The following is a 20,398-nucleotide window of genomic DNA, read 5'->3' on the forward strand; positions in this document are numbered from 1 at the left end:
AACACTTAAACGATACAGAAACGACAGTGCTGTCCAATGGGAACAGAGGAAACAGAACAATTAACTCAGAGTGATGGGCTATGGAATAAACCACGTAAACACTGTGTTCAAGAACCTCACTTCATAGGAAATGCCAGTGCACGACAGGCATAAATCCTTTGTAGACCCACAGTTGTGAGTCCACAGGGAGTATGGATGCAGAGCTCCTTTTACTAGCAACAGATAAAAAGGATGGAAAAGATTTAAAAAGTGAGCCTGAAGTGGAGGTATTTAGCAGAAAAATGTGAGGCTATTCCCTTCATAAACTGATCTTACAACATGAGAAAAAAACACTGCTGGAAATCCTGTTACAAGATAAAGATACCAGATGATACATATTTCTACCAAGAAAAATCTTTCTGATGATTCTACCTAATCAGCTATCAGATTTGCTGGACACTAGATAGAGGGAGTGAAGTAAAAAAGGTTAAATGAGCTGCAGAAAATAGTACATCTTCCTTCCTTTTGTATGGAAGGCAGCTGGAAAAGAAAAATTTTGAATCTTCTTTCTATTGCAATAGCATGATTCTTTACTTCAGAGATTACAAAGACATTTGACTGAAGCCAAGAGTCGCATTAAAAGGTTCAAATTTCTAGATCAGGTGCTTTTGTGGATCTGGCTCTTTAGCCCCATTAAATTCAGTTCAAGTTAGAAGAAACTGCCCTATCTATTCTCTCATCTCCAGAGACATGACTCCAGAGCTACCAACAAATCAGATGATAGCAGGTTAAAGCCTGTCCTCTAATGCTCAGTTACAAGGCCAACACCCCTTTCATTTATAAACAGAGATATCATATTAATGTGCATCACAGAATCACCCGTGAAATACTTCAAAAGCTTTGTGCCTTCTGTATCAATTTAATATTCCTAGAACCATGTTATTTTAGTTCTTACAGTTACAGGGAAAAACTCAATTACTACTGCCAGACAGTCCAGGTCTTTCAGATTATTCAGTTAAAAAAAAAAAAAAGATACATGACTGCCCAGTGTCAACATATTAAGTTACCCAGCACTTTTGTATGTCATAAGCATAAGGAAAACAGCAACAGTAGTTGTGCTGATCAGTCAACAACATCCCAGACTATTACTGAATCTTGAAAGATGTTAAAATACATGTAGAGAAATGTACAAGCAAGAAATGCAAGAAGCAACTAGACTAAAGCTTCCGAATAAGACTGGGAGCCGTGAATCTCATTTCATTCTGGCCCTGTCTTAAGTCACTGAATGCCTAGATGAGTTAGTATTACTGGTCTCTGGGCTTTCTGGAGAGATCAAGATCCCTCCTTCCTCCTCAGAAGACAAGTCACACTCAGCTCTTTCAACATACCACGGTTAAAAGAAAAGAGGATAAAGAAAAAAGGAGAGAAGGCAGGTAGAATTTTATTGCAAAAAAACTTTTAGGAAAAAGCATAACTTTTATAGACTTAGAAAAAATAAGCTAATAGCAAATTATGGGTACTGTGTCAATTAGGCATGAGAAAAAAAAGAGACAAAAAACAGAAAAGAAAGCAATTGCTCCCAACCTCACTATCATTTTCCTGCTATCTGGTTACGCAGATACATACACATTATAGGTTTTTCTGACCTGCCAAAGCGGGAAACAAATCTTCAAAGCATCCCCACTCCCATTTGGAAAAAACGAAACCAAAAAACCTCCTTTTATGGAATTGAGCCATTAACCACAAGTTCCCCACTACCAGAAACCAAATTAAGATTCAAACTAGCAATGTAGTTAATTGACTGGCAGGTCAGTGCACAATTTGCCTGTTCTATTCCTGTAAATACTTTCTGGTTGATTTTCTTGTTCTTTTGATATTAATAAATTGTATACAAATACTTACTATTCTGTTAAAAGAACTGTAAACTGTAATTTAAAAGAGTCAGCTAGAAATTCACAGTTACACTTTCAACTACAAAAGTGCTATGAGCAGGAAGAATAAGTGATCTTATCTGTATGCAGTCCGAACTGTCTTAAACAAGGGAAAGGGAAAGGAGGGAGTTTACAAAAACATTTTAGCGCTAAAACATTACTTTTTGCTATCACAAGCAGGGATCTGATTCACATGCAAGACTTACACCAGGTGAGTTTCCAGTTCTCTGAAACACTGCAGCCAAACTGTTCTGGGAGCACACAATATAATGTTTAACTAGTGTTCCCATTCCAGATACCGTAGCATTATATGCCAAGTGGCATACACGGATGTCCTGGCATGTGTCTCTACTCCGAACCCAACTGCAGCATGGCCAAGGCTGCAGAAGACACAGCCCAGACAAGCTGTAAACAACAAGAGTACACATTAGACAGCAATCTTTGGCAAACTGCACCCGAGAATGTTTAAAGCATCAAAGAACTGCTAAAAAATATCTCCTGTTCACAGCACTCAGCTAATTGACTGCAGAATGTTATTTTTCCTCAAGTGCAACTTATTTGTTACCCTGGAGAATCACCTCTGATTTCCAGAGCAGAACAACAGGTGGGGGGAGAGATAAGAAACTTAACAGATGCAGGTGCATTCCTGATGCCCATGCAATACCTGCTGCACAGAAGAAAGGACAGGAACATCTTCCCCAATGTATCTGAAGAGCTAGTGCAGAACACTGCCCTTACGAATCAAAACACATTACACTCTCAAAAGACTTTTATAATAGAGATCACACATTACTCAATTTTCAAAGTATGCCACAAATAAGATGTTAAGCACCAGAATGTAAAGCTGATATTTTATATTCTGACATCAGGGCAACAAGCTTCCCACTGGTAAACCATGATGTTGTAGTTAATAGGAACCATGGAATAAATTCCACTTTTTGTCCTTTATGAGAAATAAAAGCAAAAGTATCAAGCTTCTGCCTGAACTTCTGTAGAGATACTTTGTGAGTGGTTATCGACCTTCCTTCAACAGTGTATTTTATTATTTTGCTAGAAATAACACATACTAAAAACAATCAACAAGATACCATTATCGTCATCAACTGCATACACCTGAGGTTACATCAGATGTAGTCAAAAACACTAACTAGTAATTCAGTGAATGAAAGACAGATCCTTATATCCCAGACTGATTTGGAATGCAAAAGATGCATGTCATTAAAATTCCTCCCTCTACTAAGTTAAGTACTATATATGCTGCACAATTAAGGACAGAAAGAACTCAAAGTAAGCCAGGAAGTAACTGCTGCATGTTACTTGTCCGATCAGCGGGCTCTGACTTAGGGATACCAGAATTATTAAGACTGTAAGCAACACCTGACCACTTTAATACACAGATGCATTTTGTATGACTAGCCACAAGTAAAGGGAGGACTTATTTCATGCCTGCAGTATACAGACATTTTTCTGGATATATTTGGTATTTTATTCAACAGACTAATTTCACTCCTCCACTTCCAAGAGGTTACACAAACCAGACTTGGATCAGCACCAAAACATTTTTCAGGTAGTCCTTCCCAGGGCTTCAAACTGACTATCAAGAGAAAAACAACTGTGCCAAAGTTAGATGAGCAAAGGAGTAACAAAATTCCTCTTGCAAATCAAGGCTGAAGAGGCACAGAGACCTTCACAGGGGTCAGATTTTACCAGCACTGCTACCACACAAAAGGTGCACCAGCATCATATATTACTCTGGTTACTCTTACAAAAAAGCTAGACTTGCAACTAAACCACAGAACCACATCACCGGAAAAGCATCACAAACTATTCATAAATTTCTTGAAACCACAGTTTAGAAGCAGGAAGATAGAAAATCGCATCTTTGATGGCAATTTCAAGTAGTAAAATGTAACTCCTTGAACTCTACTTTAGTAGGCCTGAGCCGTATAGACTCATTAAAAAAAACAAGTGCACTGTCCAAAACCATGGGCAACAAGACATTATGAACAGTAGTAAAGTTCTTGAGCTACAGAGCATTCAGTGTTCTCTTAAAATGATGATTAAAATGAACAAAGCCTCCTTAATTGTATTAGCGTTGGCTATCAGAGGGAACATAGCTCAGTCACTAAAACAGGGAAAGGAGTCCAGACTTCCAAAACCACATTTGCAGCACCGCCGCTTACTGCATGACCTGGCCATTTCACTTCTCTCTGCCTTTCTTTTATTGTCGTAACATGGATCTAGCTTATGCCAAATGGGGTAAGCCAAAGCTTGCTTTATATTACAAAAGTTCTGAGATCTTCAGATGAAGTATTATAGAAGGTACTGTTACCTGAAAACAGACTGTGAGACTCCAGCTTACCGAATTCAATGACAAAGTCTCCCACAGACTTCAGTGAGGCTAGGATTTCACCTTGAGTCCATCTCTCAGCAGGCAGCTAATGAGTGTGAAAAATCACAAAGAAGCCAGCACATTCTCCTGTCCCATATGGACTGCTTCAAAACACAGTCATCTAAAGGCAAGATACAGTGAGCCGGGGCTGCTGTGAGTAGCTATCTGTTGGACAGTGTGCCTTACCTGCTACCTAGGATTATTCTGAAGTATACTCCAGATGCAGACAATGAATAAACTGCTGGTGCTGGGAGCCCCTCGAGCAGAAAAGGAACATCCACTTCGTTTTATTTCGAAGTTTGACTGCAGAGATCCTGAGCTTCTGCAACTATATACTTCTAGATTTCAGTGGAAACCCAACTGAATACCTATCACTAAGTGCTTCCGCAACTCTGTTGCTGAGCTCCCAGACAGTTAGCATGGTTAAAAAAAAAAAAAAAGCATAGTTTAAAAAAAGCCTAATTTGCAAAAGAAATGCTGCCAACTCTATTTTTAGTTGAACCAGTGCCTCCCCCTCCCCAGTTCCTGAGTACTCCCCTTGGGCTATTCTGAGATAAGTCCAAGTCCTTAGCAAGAGCTTTCAGTGAGTCCAATGACAAACTGAAGGAAAAAGGTTGAACTAAAACAAACGAAAAAGTATTCTAAGCAATTCGTAGTTGGGCAGTAGGCTAAATCGTGATTCTTTTACCAAGCAAGTGCAAGGTTACAGAGATATCGAATGGGAAACACGCATCCAGTCTCCAGGGTTTCCTCTGGAGCAAGCTGAATGTTATAGATTTCTAGAGCCAAATTAGATTTTGTTTTTGAGCCAAAACAATGTCCTTTAGAATAGAGAAATACACAAGAAAAAAAAAATCAGGTCCTATTAAGGATGGAGAGGGAACTGCCCCTATGAAACAGTCTTAAAACAAAACAAAACAAGTCCCCTTTCCTCCCCCCATAAAGACAGTACTTAAGAATGGCACAAAGGAGCCATTGACACTTGTGAGAAAATCCTGATGTTCTTCCCTGTTACATTCACACCCGATGCAACCAATTTCTGTAAGTTACCAACACACAAGGGGAAAGTGACACGGGAGAACCCATCTCAACATGGGATATATGTTTAAATACACATTCTTATATAAATTAAATACGGATAGAGGCATGTTTATAGGTATATATGCACACACATATAAAATGCATATTTTATGTATATGTGTATACACATATACATCATACACACACACACAGATCAGACACATTCCAGCTTCTTAATCTAGGTTTTTCCTTACCTTCCACAGGGTCAATGAGAAAACTACCGTCTCTTGGTTTTCAGACTCACGTCTCCTTCTTAAACCCATGGTCCTGTTCATTTAACACATACACTGAATCCAAACAAGTTTTTCCACCAAGTTTCCCACTCAATGGTTTTGAGATGAGAGAACTAACTTTTGTTTGCATCCTATCCAGTGCATTTCGAGGCCCCAGACGAATACCCAAACCCACTGAAACACACAAATACAGGACTTCTCCAAACATGATTTTTTCCAGCTTGGAGTACAGAGCTGTTAGCTCATTTAACAGTTAAAAAGATGGAAAACTTTGTACTTATCTCTTACATTTTAAACAGCCAGGCCTGAACCTAAATTCAGATGATGCAGAACCAAGAAAAGGGATGCTAGTCACCCAATTTCCTCTTTAGATGCCAGATTCCTTATTTTTCTATTAAAAATACCTATCTCACTATCTGTCTGGTTACATCTCATGGACATAAAATTCTTTCATTTCAACTTAGAGTCAGGTTACTGAGAACAGGTAATAATAAAGTCACTTGCAAGTGACAACAATTTTTAATTGGTGCAATGACTTCTTAAACTCAAGATGAATGAAACATTCTGTACACAAAGTCACAGAATTAATCATCATCCTACAACAGACATTCTCCCAGAGGAATAGTCTCACTCAGTAACTGTATCCCATTTTAGGGCAACAACATGGAAAACATCCAAGGGGAAAGGAAAGGGGAAGGTAAGGGGAAGGAAAAACAAAGATGACATAAATCCACCTCCAAGAGAGAGGGGAAAAAAAAAGGAAGGGGAGTGGAAGTAAGGGGACTCATACTCTGCCCACAAAGCTAATTATAATGACATCCTTGCTACTTTCCTCTCTATTTCTATTGTGAACAAGGTTAAATGATGCTCACAAGACTCAAAAAAAGACAGAGATATTAATCCAAATGAAGGTCATATGAGGTTTTTGAGAAATGGAAGAATTGGTGTACAGCAATTCTCTCTAAGACTGCAGGACTTCTTTCCAGCCATACAAAATCATCCGATTCTCTCTGCTCCTGTACCACTATCACTGCATCCTTTGTTTCTATATACTAAACAGTCCCCCCCTTGAAGGGCTGCTCAACATGGAAGCATCATAACTAGCTTTGACTACATGAAATCACTAACAGAACTGATGCGCTCTCACAATTTCTATAATCTCTTATTTAAGGACCTATGAACACGATATTCTCTGTCAATATGGTCTCAAAAGTTCATCTCCATTCTTACTAGTGCCCCATACTGCAAAGGAAATAAACTTTAGTACAGATGCCTTTTATAAATAATATTTGTGCCTCATCAAGTATCAGCATACCAGTTATAATTCTTTGTAACTCCATGAAAGTTACACTGTTAACACATAATAAATAAGTGAAAACTTTCATGAAGATTTTACTAACCTTCTAGACATTGTACAGCTTTTGACAGTCAGTATTTAGTTGCAAATCCCTGTTCCCATTGAAGTATGACCAACTCCCACTGCATATGCCATAAAAACAACTCTCTCAATTGCTCAAACTGATAGTCAACATCTTCCCATGATACTGGATAATCCAGTATCCATCCTGTTAAATAAATATTATGTTTGACAGGGGAGCCTGTACAACTTGCTCAAACAATGTCCAAAGGACTGGAATTTCAGGCTACTAAAATACCTCTAACCGAAAACTGAGTTTTATTAATATAAACCACTACTTCCTCCAGCCACAAGAAATAGATTCACTTTTGAAATGAACCTTAGCTACTACTTAATACCTTTAACTGGAATACAGATAAGAAAAAGATAATAAAAAGCAAAAAAACCCATCTAGTTGCAATAAATAAGAATTCCGTTAGCTGTGTTTGTGCTCTACAGGAACTGCACCAAGCTGCAGGTGTCTTAACAGTGTTTGCAAATATGTTTTCCTTTGAGGGGAACATCTTCCCCTCAACTGATGTTAAAGTTTAACTAATGAACATAGCAATTGCAACCCTGTTCTTATGGCTCAAACTTCCATTTGCTCAATTCAATATTTAACAAAGAAAAGCACGGTACGAAGCACAATTTTAAAGCAACACAAGCAGCAGTTTCTCCAGACTTCAGTGCCAAACTGCAGGGTCACCAACTAAGTTTTTAAGGTAGGGTTCCACTAATGGCAAATGAATGGCAAATAAATATAGATCTTCTTCAGTAAATTTAGAGTTTGTGAATTGTTTAATAATGCAGTAATTCCTCTCCTCCCCAGGGATTACCCAAGAGACATTTGCTAGCAACCATGCCAGACAACCTGAGCGTTGCACAGCTCTATTCTGAGTTAATAAACTGCTCACCCTTGTGGCTCACAAGAGTATCATATGAAGAATATATTTATCTAAAAGTTGCATAGATAATATGTAACTATCGGGGTCATTACAATTTAGGCAGTCGTTTGGACACCATGCAAATTCTGCGCAAGTTCTGCATTATGCAAAAACCCACCCCCCCAGTTTCCTCAATTGTATCTATTTTTACTTTTTCTGTCAGTGACAGCACTACTCTTCAGAATGTTTTTCATACTACCCTGGAAGCCTCACTTGCTTAAAGGCACCATCATCTTTGATTTGGCTCTCAGTTTACGTTCGCAAGATCAATACGGTTATCCACGCAGGGCTCTGTTTTTAATGCCGATAAAAACAGTTTATCTAAGTAAACAAACAAACGAGTCTCATTCACAGTTGGAAAAACAAACCTGGATGCAAACCCAAAGCTAAAGCCGGAGAAAGTGGCCTCACGGTCCGGGCTGGGCAAAACCAACGCGGCGGGGGCACAGAAAGGGATAGAAGGGGAGAGTTTGGAGAACTTGCGGTCCGCTCCGTAACGAAGCGGTTTGTTTACTTACGGGGTTTGTCTGGCGAGTGTCCCTTCCCGAAGGGTTTACCAGCAGCGCTGCGAGAAACGCCACACCGGGAGCAGCACCGCGTAAACACCGCCGTGTTGGTAAACACCGACACCGGCGAGCACCGCCGCTCCGCTCCGCCAAGCCGCGCTCGGCGCCGGCCGCCGCGGGGCTCCCGCCGCCGCCGGCCCGGCACCGACCCCTCCCCGCGCTGACATGTGTCAAAGTCGCGAATTATCCCCCCAAGCAGGGCTCGCACCGCCCCGGCCCTCCCCAACTTCCCCGCGGCCCCCTCGGCGGCGGCTCCGGGGCTCCGCGGCTCGGCCGGGCAGCCGCCACCTGCCGCGGGCAGACGGGGCCCGCTGGCGGCGGCGGGAGCAGGGCCGCGCGCCCCGCCGACCGTTAACGGCCGCCCTCGACTGTTAACGGCTCCCGCCGAGGCCGCCGCCATGCCAGCGCCCGAGCCCCGCCGCGGCCGAGCCCCCCCCGCGGAGCCGCGGGCCCCGCTGCCGCCAGCGGGGAGCGCCGAGGCCGCCCGGCCGCCCTCGCAGCCCGCCAGCCGCGGCGCCGGGGGAGGCGGCGCAACCCCCCCCCCGCCGCCGGGCCTCCGGGCCCGCTGCCACCGCCAGCCCGGCCGGGCCTTCCCCCGCCCGCCCGGCGCGGCGGGCCGCCGCCGAGGCCCGGGCCCCGCGCAGGGCCGTGGCGGGGGCCCTCCCGGCCGCCCCCACCGCCCGCGGCCCCCCGTCCCGGCGCGGCCCCCCCTCACCTGCACATGATCCGCCATTTTGCTCCATTCATGCTCCTCTCCCTCCGCCTCCGCCGGCCCGGCACGCGCCCGCCCCCCCCGCGCCCGCGCGCAGGCGCCCCGGGCCCCGCCGCTCTCTGCGCCTGCGCCGCCTCCCCCCCCTCCCGCCGCCAATCGCGCACTCGGCGTAACTCGCCCCGGCCCGCCCCGCCGCGCCGCCTCAGTCCGCAGCGCCCCCGCCCCGCAACTCGCGTCGAGAATAGCTCCGCGCCCGCTGCGGCGTAGGGTGACGTCAGCGACGCCGGCGGCGCAGGGGGAGGGAGGGCCGGGCTTTGTTGACATGGCTCTTAAAGGGGCCGCGCGCCCGCGCTGCCGTGCTGCGCCAGTACCCCCAGTACCCCCAGTGCCCCCGGGACCAGTGCCCCCAGGTCCCGTGCGCTGATGCCCGCAGTGCCCCCGGGACCAGTGCCCCCAGTATCCCTGGCACCAATGCCCCCCATATCCCCAGTGCTGCCAGTGCCCCCAGTGTCCCCTACACCAGTGTCCCCATGCCCCCAGTGTCCTTGGCACCAGGGCCCCAGAGCCCCCATGCCTCTGGCACCAGTGCCTCCAGTGTCGCCAGCACCAGTGCCCCCCATTTCCCCTGGCACAAGTACTTCCAGTGCTTCCAGTGTCCCTGGCACCAGTGCCCCTAGCCTCTGGCACCAGTGCCCCCCATGCCCCTGCCACCAGTGCCCCCAGTACCGCCAGTGCCCCTGCCACCAGTGCCCCTGTGCCCAGAGCCCCCAGCAGCAGTGCCTCCAGTGCCCTCAGGGTTCCCGGCCCCTGGCCCCGGTGCCCCAGTGCCCCCAGCCCCAGGCAGGGACGTCCCCGGCTCCGTGCCCCGTGGCCTGCACCGCCCGCGGCCCCACGGGCTCCGCCAGCCTCGGGGACCCCCCAGGCCCCCTCCCGGCCCAGCCTGCTCCAGCCCGGGGGCCCCGCGGCCGCCCCGAGCCCCTCGGCGCCGCCTCGGCAGCGAGGGAAGGAGCGTGCGGAAGGGGCCCCTGCATCCCGCAACACTGCGCCCTGTTTGTTCCCCCCGCGCTTCAGGCCTGCGCGGAGGATGCAGCAAACGCTGGTGCCCTCTCGTGGCTCGAGGCCGAAGGCCCGAGGTGCCAGCGCGCCCCGGAAGCCGCCGGGCCCTGCATGCGCCCAAGGCCTGTGTCCCGCGGGCACGGAGGCCATGTGTCCTGCATGCATGAAAGCTGTGTGTCCTGCATGCACGAAGGCTGCGTGTTCTGCATGCACCAGCAGCCGTGTGCTGCATGCATGAAGGCCGTGCGTCCTGCATGCATGAAAGCTGAGTGTCCTGCATGCACGAAGGCCGTGTGTCCTGCACGCACCAGCAGCCGTGTCCTGCGTGCACAAAGGCCGTGTGTCTTGCATGCACCGAAGGCGTGAGGTCTCAGCTCCACCTCGCGGGCTGCGCTGGCCCCAAATCCCAGCGCCCGAGCTGCCAAGCAGAAAGCGCGGGCTGCCCCGCGTTTGCCCGGGGCCGAGGAAGAGCCCGGTAACGGCGGAGTTTGAACCCCGCCGGCGGGCTGGCGCCTCCCGGCCGGTGCGGGCTTCCAGTGGGAAGCTGGGACGGTGCCGGTGAGGAAGGCTTTGATTAGCGGAGCTTGGAGACGCGCTCCCGCTGCTCCCGGCATGAAAGGCGGTGGCACCGGAAAGCCGGGGGCTGCCTGGCCGGCCCCCACCACCGCCCGAGCCCGAGCCCCCGCTGCCACCTGCCTCGCCTCCTTCCCGAGCCTTTTATTTGGAGGAATGTCTCTGGAGGGCGGGCAGCCCCCCGGCCCACCGCCTTTCTTCCCTCCGGGAGCTCACCGGCTTCTCGCGCCGCCTGAATACCCTCCGCGCAGGGGCTTGGAGGGGAGCCGGGGCGAGGGGGCCGAGCCCAACCGGCAGATCCCCCTCCCTAGTGGGGCTGAGCCTGCGGGGGGTCGGGGGGCTGCAAGAGGCGTGCAAAGCCTGGTGAGGAGGAGGAGGAGGAGGAGGAGGAGGAGGAAGGCCTCTGGCTGCAGGGACCCCCTGCGCCCCTGCTGCGCACGGGCCGGCTCCGGGCCGCCAGCGCCGCGGGGGAGAAACCGAGGAGCTGGTAAAGCGGCTTCCTGCGAGACGCGTAACCGTTTCCACCCTCCTGCCGCGGCGGTGGAAATAACGGGTTTCCGGGCAGGGAGCAGCCCGGGGGCTCCGCAGGGGCCCCAGCGCCCCGGGAACGTCGTTCCCAGTGCGGCTTCCCCGTGGGCGGGGGCTCTGCCCTCCGCCGGCGCTTTCCGGCCCGGCGGCTGCGCAGCCCCAGAGGGGCGTCTCCAGCCCCATTTCCCGGCTAGGGAAACTGAGGCACGGACGGGGTTTGCCCGTGATGGTGCCCCCCCTGGTCCCACCGGCTTGAGCCCGTACGGATGGGCAAAACGCGCTGCTCCCGCATCCGCGGTGCCGCGGCACGCATGGCTCTGCAGTGGCGTGCATCACTGCTGCAGCATGCATGGCTCAGCGGTGGCGTGCATCGCTCTGCTGCAGCACGCATGGCTCTACTGTGGTGTGCATTGCTCTGCGTCGGCGTGCATGGCTCTGCGGCAGCGTGCATGGCTCTGCGTCGGCATGCATCACTCTGTGTCAGCGTGCATGGCTCTGCGGCACCGCGCATGGCTCTGCGTCGGCGTGCATCGCTCTGCAGCACTGTGCATGGCTCTGCTGCAGCGTGCATCGCTCTGCGTCGGCGTGCATGGCTCTGCGGCAGTGGCGCGGGGTGCCCTGCACGAGTGCGCGCTCGCCTCCGAGCAGCGCCCACGGCTGCCCTTTTTGGTAAGATCGCAAATACAGGAAGCTCGAGTGTAAAACGTACATGTGTAGGAAATGAAAAAATATATATCTGCACCGCGGCCGCGCGTCACAGGGTGAGACAGCGCGATTGGAGGCCAAGGCAGCGCCGCGGCAGGGCAGGGCTGGCGGCCGGGGGCTGCCGAAATAGGAGCGGGGGCGAGGGGACGGGCGCGCCGGGGCGGCGCAGGAGGATGCCCGGGGCCCGACGATGGACGAGGCGGTGGTGAAGCAGGGCTCGCTCTACCTGCAGCTGCAGCAGACCTTCGGGAAGGTGAGGACGAGCCGGGCCGGCGCCGGGGGGGCCGGCGCTGCTCCGCGCGTGGCCTTCTGCCTCCTGCCCCCGCGCCCCGACTTCGCCATCTTGCAGAGGGCTGGTTTGGCCGTTCCTCGCACGCACGCTCCGAGCCCGCGGCGCTGCCGGGGCAGAAATCAGGGTTTCCCGTGCGGGGAAGGACGCGCGGGGTGGGAACGGGTGCACCTGAAGGAGCGGGGCCGGTGCAGCGGGCCGGGGAGCCTTTGCCGAAGCAAAGCCCGTGCGCGAGGCAGGCGGGAAGGCTCCCGGGGGTGGTGGGCGCTGGATGTGCCCTGCGAAGAGCAACGGGGTGGCTGCACCCCGGGGTGCCCTGCAGTGCCGGGCGGGTGTTGAGCGGGCGCAGAGCCCGGTGTGCAAGCGGCCGCGACACCCCCCGCGCCATTGCTTCAGGCGGGCGATAACAGCCGGGTTTGGCAACGGCTCCCCGCCGGCCCCCGCTCTTGTGCAAGAAGGGGAAGGAGCTGCCTGGGCGTCTCCGGCTCGCGCCCGGCCGGGACCAGCTGCATCGCGCTCCCACGGCTGCCGTGCGTGGGGGAAAGGGCTCAAAAGGCCGCGGGGCCGGGCCGCGGGGGGAGCCGGCGGTGCCTCGCCGCAGACGACAACAGTCTGCTGCTTTTTTCCTCCACTCGGCGCCGAAGCCGTCCTCGTGCAGAGAGGCGAGAGAGGGCTGCCCCGGGGTTAGCGGGGCTCGTGGCCCCGGCGCAAGCCTGACTTTTGTCAAGTTTCTGCCCCGCGGGGCTGCAGCAGGCAGAAGGGCTGTCCCCGTCGCCCTGTCCCGTTGCCCGCCAGTGCCGGGCAGCAGCCGCGGGTCCCTCTGCTGCACAGGGGCTGCCAGCGGCGAGCGGTGGGGCCGAGGGTGGGAGAGGTGCCGAGCCTGGTGCGGGGCAGGGATGCTCGGAGGGATGCTTGGGGGGCTGCTCGGGGGGATGCTTCGACAGATGCTCAGGGGGATGCTCAGAGGGATGGAGGGATGCTCGGGGTGATGCTCAGAGGGATGCTCGGAGGGACGCTCAGACGGAGGCTCGGAAGGATGCTAGGAGGGATGCTCGTGGGGATGCTCGGGGGGATGCTCGGAGGGAAGCTCGGGGGGATGCTCGGAGGGAAGCTCGGGGGGATGCTCGGGGGGATGCTCGTGGGGATGCTCGTGGGGATGCTCGTGGGGATGCTCGGGGGGATGCTCGGAGGCACACCGTGCCCTGGAGGAGCCCCACTGGAGAGGCTGTTTGGATGCTCCTGGGGGCCGGGCTCGTGCTCGAGCCCCAGGAAGGGAGAGTGCCTCGAAAGGCCGAAGCAGAGCTGGTGAATGCTTCTGACCCGTCCCCTACGTCCCCCCCCCCCCCCCCCCCCCGGCAGAGATGGAGGAAGTTCTGGGGCATTTTGTACCGGGAGAGCTCCTGCTCCACGGCCCGCCTGGAGCTCTTCGAGGGCTCCGCGCCGCCCAGCGCCGAGAGGCTGCGGCGGAGCGAGGGCGGCAGGAGGGTCGTCCGGCTGAGCGACTGCGTGCACGTGGCCGAGGCGCCCGGTGACACCAGCGGCCCCAAGGACACCGTCCCCTTCCTGCTGGAGACCACCGACAAGTGCTACCTGCTGGCGGCGGAGGTGGCGGAGGAGGCGGACTGGGTCGGGAAGCTCTGCGAGCTGGCCTTTCCCGTGAGACGGCGTGGGGCTGGCGCGGGGGCGGTCGGGGAGGGGGGACCGGGGGGGTGCGGATGTGGGACCCGCGCAGGGACACCGATCCGCTCGGGGCAGTGCCATGGGGCAGAGGGGACACCGGGCATGGGCGGCCAGCCGCTCATCCGCCGCTCTTTCCCGGGGAGGAGCAGGCGGCGATGGGGAAGAACGGCCAACAGGCCATGCTGAAATCCGAGGATGGCAAGTTTTCCATGGAGGAGAACTCCCTGTACAGCTCCGGCGGCAAAGGTGGGCAGCACTGCGGGATGGGGCTGCGGGACGGGATGGGGCCGCGGGAAGCGGGAGGGTGCAGGGGAGCTGGGTGCCTTCGAACGCAGCGAGACAGCGCTACACCCTGTGCTGGATCCATGGGTGCATGTGCAGAGCAAGACGTGGGCTTTGGAGGTGGAGGGATGGACGGAGGGATGGACGGAGGGATGGATGGAGGGATGGAGGGATGGATGGAGGGATGGAGGGATGGGCAGGGGAGAGGAGCAAGGAAGCAGGGAACCTCCTCCGGCTCCTCCCCAGCCCCGGGGCACAGTGCTCCCCTGCATCCCTCCCCTGCAGGGAGCAGCACGCATGTCTCACCCAGCGCCGCGGGCCGGGGCCGTGCGTCCCTGCCGGTCCCTCCTGCAAGCCCGGCGGGCTGCAGGCTCGGTGCTGCCTGCCGCGGTGGTCGTGCACAGGCCCGGCTCGCCCTGGCCCCGCCGCAGCCCGGGTGGCTTGCCTCACCCCGCGTGTGAAACAGCCGCGGCGGCTCACAAGCGGCGTAGAGGAAAGCCGCGTCGGAAATAGCCGCTCCGTGCTCTTCCTGCGCTGCGGTCTGGCAGGGCAGAGCTGCCGCGCGATAGCCGGTGCCTCGGAGCCCGTATCAGCCGGACGCCGCTGCGCCGTCACCGCTGGCCCCGGGTCACGGGTCTGCTGCAGCACGGCAGGGCTGAGCTCAGGCGGGTGCTGGGCAGGGGGACGTGGCGATCCTGGTGAAACGGCAGCCCCGGCCAGGGAGAGGGGGGTGGCAAGGTCCCCAGACCTCCCAAGCTGGCGGGTCGCGGAAGCCCGGCACTGGAGCTGCTGCGGCTCTCGGTTAAAGCCCGGGTCGGGCTGGGCTGCCCTGCCCTCGCCTGCGCACATGGGGAGGTGGCTTGAGGGCACCCTGACATGCAGGCGTGGGCACCCTGACATGCAGGTGCGTGCACCCTCACGCACGGGCACCCACGGCACCCACGCAGGGCAGTCCCCACTCGCCCTCGCAGATGCTCCGCTCCCCAAGGCTGAGCTGGGAGCTGGAGCAAGACCAGGGCTGATCCCCCCCCCGAGCCGCCTTTTGGCCACCGTGCCCGGCCCTGCGCCCGGCAGCCTCGCGGGACACCCCTGCCCTGCCCCGTGCCCGGGCTCCACCGCGAGCCGCCCGCACTGCTGGGCTGACGCTGACGGACGCCCCCTCCTCGCCCCCCAGTCGGCTTGGAGAAGGAGTTTGAGGTGACGGTGAGGGCCACCGAGTCCTCGGAGCGCTGCCGCCTCTGGGGCCGGTTCCTGCTGCGGGCCGAGGAGGAGGCGCTGGAGCTGCGGGACGCGCAGACGCTGGCGGTGCTCTACAGCTGGCCCTACAGGTTCCTGCGGCGCTTCGGCCGCGACAAGGTGCGGGGACGCCGGGGCGGGGGACGCGGGGACGGGGGGTGGCGCGGGGACCTGACCCCCCGCTCCGGCAGGTGACCTTCTCCTTCGAGGCCGGCCGGCGGTGCGCGTCCGGGGAAGGCAGCTTCGAGTTCGAGACGCGGCAGGGCAACGAGATCTTCCAGGTCATCGAGGCGGCCATCGAGGCGCAGCGGGGCCGGGCGGCGGAGGAGCCGCGGCGGGACGACGCCGGCCGCCCGCCCGGCCACGCCAAGGCGCCCAGCCGCCCGCCGGAGCACGAGGAGCGGGGCTCGGCCGAGGCCACCAAAGGCCCAGACAGGGCGGCCGCCAAAGCCAAGGGCCCCGCGGCCGGGGACCCCGCGGGCGCCTTCCTGCCCTCGCGCGGCGCCGAGAGCCCCTACGCCGAGCCCTGCGACTCCCTGCGCCGGGCCGGCTGCCCCGCCGGCGCCAAGGCCCCGGAGAAGGGCAGGAAGCCGGAGCCCGCGGGCAAAGGGGCGGCGGAGGCCGACTACGCCGTCCCCTTCGACACCATCGCCAAGTCGCTGGCGAGCGGCAAGTTCGGGGGCTTCCTGGGCGCCGCGGAGCCGCCGGACCCGCTCTACCACAGCATCGATGCCGCGGGCGGGCGGAAAGGCCGGCAGCCCCCGCCGCCCCCCGCCGCCAGGCTGGAGCACATCTACGACGAGCCGGAGGGGCTGTCGGCCCACTCCGTGTACGACGAGCCCGAGGAGGTGAAGGGGGAGGCCTGGCGGCTGCAGGCGGCCCCCGAGGACCCCCCGGGCCACGAGTACCCCTACAACCCGCAGCGGGACGACTACTCCGTGCCCAAGAGGCCCGTCCCGGTGAAGCAGCCCTTCGCGGTGCAGGGCAAGGAGTGGCTGGGGGACAGCGAGTACGACAACGTGGCCCTCAAGTTTGCGAGGAAGAGGAACCTGCAGTGAGGAGGAGGAGGGGAGGAAGAGGCTCTCCCCATCCTGCGCGCCCGGGAGCGGGGAGTCCCGGCCCCGGCGGGCAGCTGAGGCCGCCCAGCTCATCTCACCCGCGGCCGGAGAAGCGGGCGGCCTCGGGGCGCGGCGGGCGGGGCCGGGCACATCTGCCCAGCTGTGCCGCTGCCGGGACGGGACACATCTGCCCAGCTGTGCCGCCGCCGGGGCCGCGCCGCGCCGCTGGAGGGCAGTGTCAGCCCGCGGCAGCCCCCGCCGGGCGGCCCCGCTGCGGCTCCCCGCGCCGGGCGGACCGCGACCCCCCCAGTCGCGGCCTCCCCCCCCGGCCTCGCACCCCGCAGCCCGTCCCGACCCCGCCAGCCTGGGGGCGGCCGACGGGACCCCAAAGCCCGGCGCCCCCCGGGGTCCCGCGCGCTCCCGGCGCCCACGCCGCACTCCCGCCCGCGCTGCCCGGCCGCGCTCCGCGCTCAGCACCCTTCCTCCTCCGCTGGCACCCGGGGATGTTCTTCCCTCTCTGTTTGCCACCCAACCCGTCCTGCACCGCGAGGGCTGGCTGGGCGATGCACAGCCCTGGGGATGCCCGGCCCCGGGGATGAACAGCCCTGGGGATGCCCGGCCGCGGTGATGCACAGCCCCGGTGATGCACAGCCCCGGCGACACACGCTCCTGGTGTTGCACAGCCCCGGTGATGCCCAGCCCTGGGGATGCCCGGCCCCGGCGATGCACAGCCCCGGCGACACACGCTCCTGGTGTTGCACAGCCCCGGTGATGCCCAGCCCTGGGGATGCCCGGCCCCGGCGATGCACAGCCCCGGCGACACACGCTCCTGGTGTTGCACAGCCCCGGCGATGCACGGCACGCACCGCGAGGGCTGACCGGTGATGCACAACGTGGCCCTCAAGTTTGCCAGCTAACGCCAGCCTCTTGCAGGGCAAAGCCCTCCCGCCTGCAGGTTTCCTCACCCCTGCGCTGATGTTAGCGTGCTCGGCCTTGCTGGGACGGCGACGTGGCCACGCTCAGAGACCGAGCCCATTGCAAGGCTCTCACCCCCCCCGCGTCCACCCCCCCGGGCCTCCGGCAGCGTGGAGGGCTGTCCCGGGGCTCGGCCGGGCCGGCACCCCGTGGCCGGCGGCGGCCGATTTGGGGGGCTGCTGGGCGGCGAGCGGCTCGGCCGGGCCGGGCACAGCGTCCCTGCCTGAAGGTCACGCTGCCTCCTCGCTCAGCAAGTACCGTGGCATAAATTTCTACTGTCTCAGCTAGGTTTTTAATTTTTTCTTTTTTATAAAACCACTTTCCAGCTGCCTCTGAATTATAAATGAAATACTAAGCTTTATTGTCATGGTGATCGTAGCGGCTGGCTCCTCTCCTCCCAGGACGCCGAGCCCAGCACCGGGCCTGACACAGACTGACTTGTGCGGAGCTAATCGCTTCTCCTCCTCCTCCTCCTCCTCCTCCTCCTCCTCCCCAAGAGGATCTCCAGCCCTGTAACACCCCGTCCCCCCCGCCGCAGAGGAGCCAACGGCCCCCGAGCAGGGACACGGTGCAAGACCCTCACCGCAGCCGGCAGGCGCTGGGACGGGGACGGGGACGGGGACTGGGATCGGGACCGGGAGCAGCCCCAGCGGGGCAGAGCACTGCCGCGCATTTCGGCCCCCGGCACCTCTGCAGAGCGGGGAGGCGGAAGGAGAGGCCATTTCGGGAGGCGGAAGGAGAGGCCGTTTCGGGAGGCGGGGGGGCTCCGGGGCAGTGGGTGGCTCAGCCGGCGGAGGCGATGCACCGCCGCGGCCGCCCGGGAGGGGGGTGGGGGCCTCTTCTCGGTGGGGGAACAGTCCTAATTAATCACAATAATTCTTCTTTGCACTTTGCAAAGAGACCAGAGAGCGGAAGAGCTGTGCTCGGACACACGTGTTGCAGAGGAGCCAGGTCAGGGTCCGGCTGAGCATCAGCTGCTGTTTCGGTGACGAACCCGTGTGCAGAACGGTTTCACCGTGGCCGACGCCTGTCGCCCCCGCGGCAGCCGGCCGGGCCGTGGCCAGCGCATGTCCCCGGGACGGGACCCTGCCGCCGGCGCCGAGCAGGGCTCGAAGCCGGGCACCGCTCTGGGACAGCCTCCCCCCTCGCCCGGCGGGTCTTCCACCAAAGGGAAAGAAAAGGCATGAATTATTTATAATCTCTTTCAATCAAATAAATGGTTAGGTGCTTGAGTTAATTTCCTGGATCCTGAAAATCCAAAGTGCAGACTTTTAATAAGGCAAATTAAGTGCTTTATATATTACACTGATTAAAGCTCCGTATCAATCTATCTATCACAGGCGGAATTGCCGGGGTTGGGAAACAAACAGACCCCCAGCAGCCGCAGCCTCCCGCCCAGGTAGCGCCCGGCGCGGCGCGGGGGGACCTCGCTCCCGCTCCCTAACGTGACCCCGGCGCCGGAGGGAGCGGATTCCCAGGGCATCGGCGAGCTGCTGCTCCTCCTGCACCGCGGGGCTGGCGGGCGATGCAGGGGGAGGGATGCGGATGGAGCGAGCAGGACCTGCTCCCCCGGCCCGGTCCCCCCCGGCGGCTCTGGGCGTCCTCCCGGGCAGCGCTCGGGGGGCTCAGCTGCGACATCGGAGCTCCGCGGGCGCGAAAGCAAACCGGTGATCGCCGGCGCAGCCACCCTGCCACCAGCGCCGGGCAGCTGCTTACGCACGGAGTGAAAGTCGGAGCGAGGGAGAGGGCGAAGCACTGCAGAGCTCAGTCCCCGGCTCTAAGCAGCTTATTTATCCAGCTGTCATCTAGCTCCCCGGGGATGGGGCTTACTGTGCCGGCAGCATCTCCGAGCAGCCTGTTGCTGCGATATCGGAGCGGCGCAGGCTTGCCGGCTGGGAAGGGGCGGCTGAGCCCCGGGATCACGGTTGTGCCGGCCCGCGGGCCGCCCCGGCACCGCTACCAGCCGGCGACGAGCCGAGCAGGGGCGGAGGAGGCAGCAGGGCGCATTTGGGGGAATTGCTCTTTAGCTGCGGCTCCCCCAGCTTTTTCCCGGTTCGATTTTGGGGCTGGCCGGTGGGAAGGCAGGCTTGGCTGGCTGGAGCAGCAGGGACTCCTCACGGCATCATCCCCTTCACCAGTAATCAATTGCCTACGGATGTGCAATTATTAATTAGTACTCATTATGGTGGTTATTTATTATTAATCAGTGTTAACACGCTCTCTGTGTGCCGTCCTCCGGCCTGGCTGCTGCTCCGTGGTGCAATCCCGGCTGGCAGCGTGCACGAGCCGCTCTCTCCTCCCAGCCGCCTCCACCGCGCTCCACCTCTGTGCCCGGTTTTTGGGGTGGAAAAGGGGACGTGCACAGCCGCGGCTGCAGCCGGGGATGCCGTGCCCTGCCTGTCCCGGGCCAGGCGCTTCCCGGCTCCGTTGAGCTGCCGGAGCATCGGTCCCCGTCCCGGTCACGTCCCGCTGCAGCAGCCGGGCTGGAAAACCCCTTCGCCGGGGCTCAGCAGGGCAGAGCGGGAGCTGGGAAAGGAAAACCGACGGCGAGCAGGGGTGGAGGAGATTGCAGCGCAGAGCCCCAGACGGAGCAGAGCGCTTTAATCTGATTAGGGAGTTATTGTCATCATTGTCTGATGCTGATTATAAATCATTTAGGAGCTCAGCCTAATCAAAACAGAGACTCGTCCGAAGCTTTTGGGGTCGCATCCTCCATCCCTCTCGCTCTTCGTGGCAGGGAAGGGCAGGGGGGACCGGAGGGCACGGACCGGGGGGAGAGCCCG

The 20,398-nt window shown here is 57.8% G+C and overlaps 2 protein-coding genes across 2 annotated transcripts in view; one reads left to right on the forward strand and one right to left on the reverse strand.

The window, feature by feature from the left end:
• XPO7 (exportin 7) overlaps window positions 1–9,358 on the reverse strand; it is a 53,435-nt gene extending 44,077 nt beyond the window's left edge. The window contains exons 1-2 of the mRNA XM_064497755.1: window positions 9,237–9,358; window positions 2,117–2,315 (exon numbers count right to left, since the gene is read on the reverse strand). Of these exons, the coding sequence (XP_064353825.1) occupies window positions 2,117–2,315; window positions 9,237–9,268 (231 nt within the window). The 5' untranslated portion in view covers window positions 9,269–9,358. The remainder of the gene's footprint in view (window positions 1–2,116; window positions 2,316–9,236) is intronic.
• Window positions 9,359–12,167: 2,809 nt separating this feature from the next.
• DOK2 (docking protein 2) lies at window positions 12,168–17,976 on the forward strand. Its single transcript, XM_064497796.1, has 5 exons — window positions 12,168–12,348; window positions 13,744–14,040; window positions 14,214–14,310; window positions 15,521–15,702; window positions 15,774–17,976. The coding sequence occupies exons 1-5, from the start codon at window positions 12,286–12,288 to the stop codon at window positions 16,638–16,640; spliced, it is 1,506 nt and encodes a 501-aa protein (XP_064353866.1). The 5' UTR covers window positions 12,168–12,285; the 3' UTR covers window positions 16,641–17,976.
• Window positions 17,977–20,398: the final 2,422 nt, after the last annotated feature.

This window comes from Dromaius novaehollandiae, chromosome 26 (genome assembly GCF_036370855.1).
Source record: "Dromaius novaehollandiae isolate bDroNov1 chromosome 26, bDroNov1.hap1, whole genome shotgun sequence".
NCBI lineage: Eukaryota > Metazoa > Chordata > Aves > Casuariiformes > Dromaiidae > Dromaius > Dromaius novaehollandiae.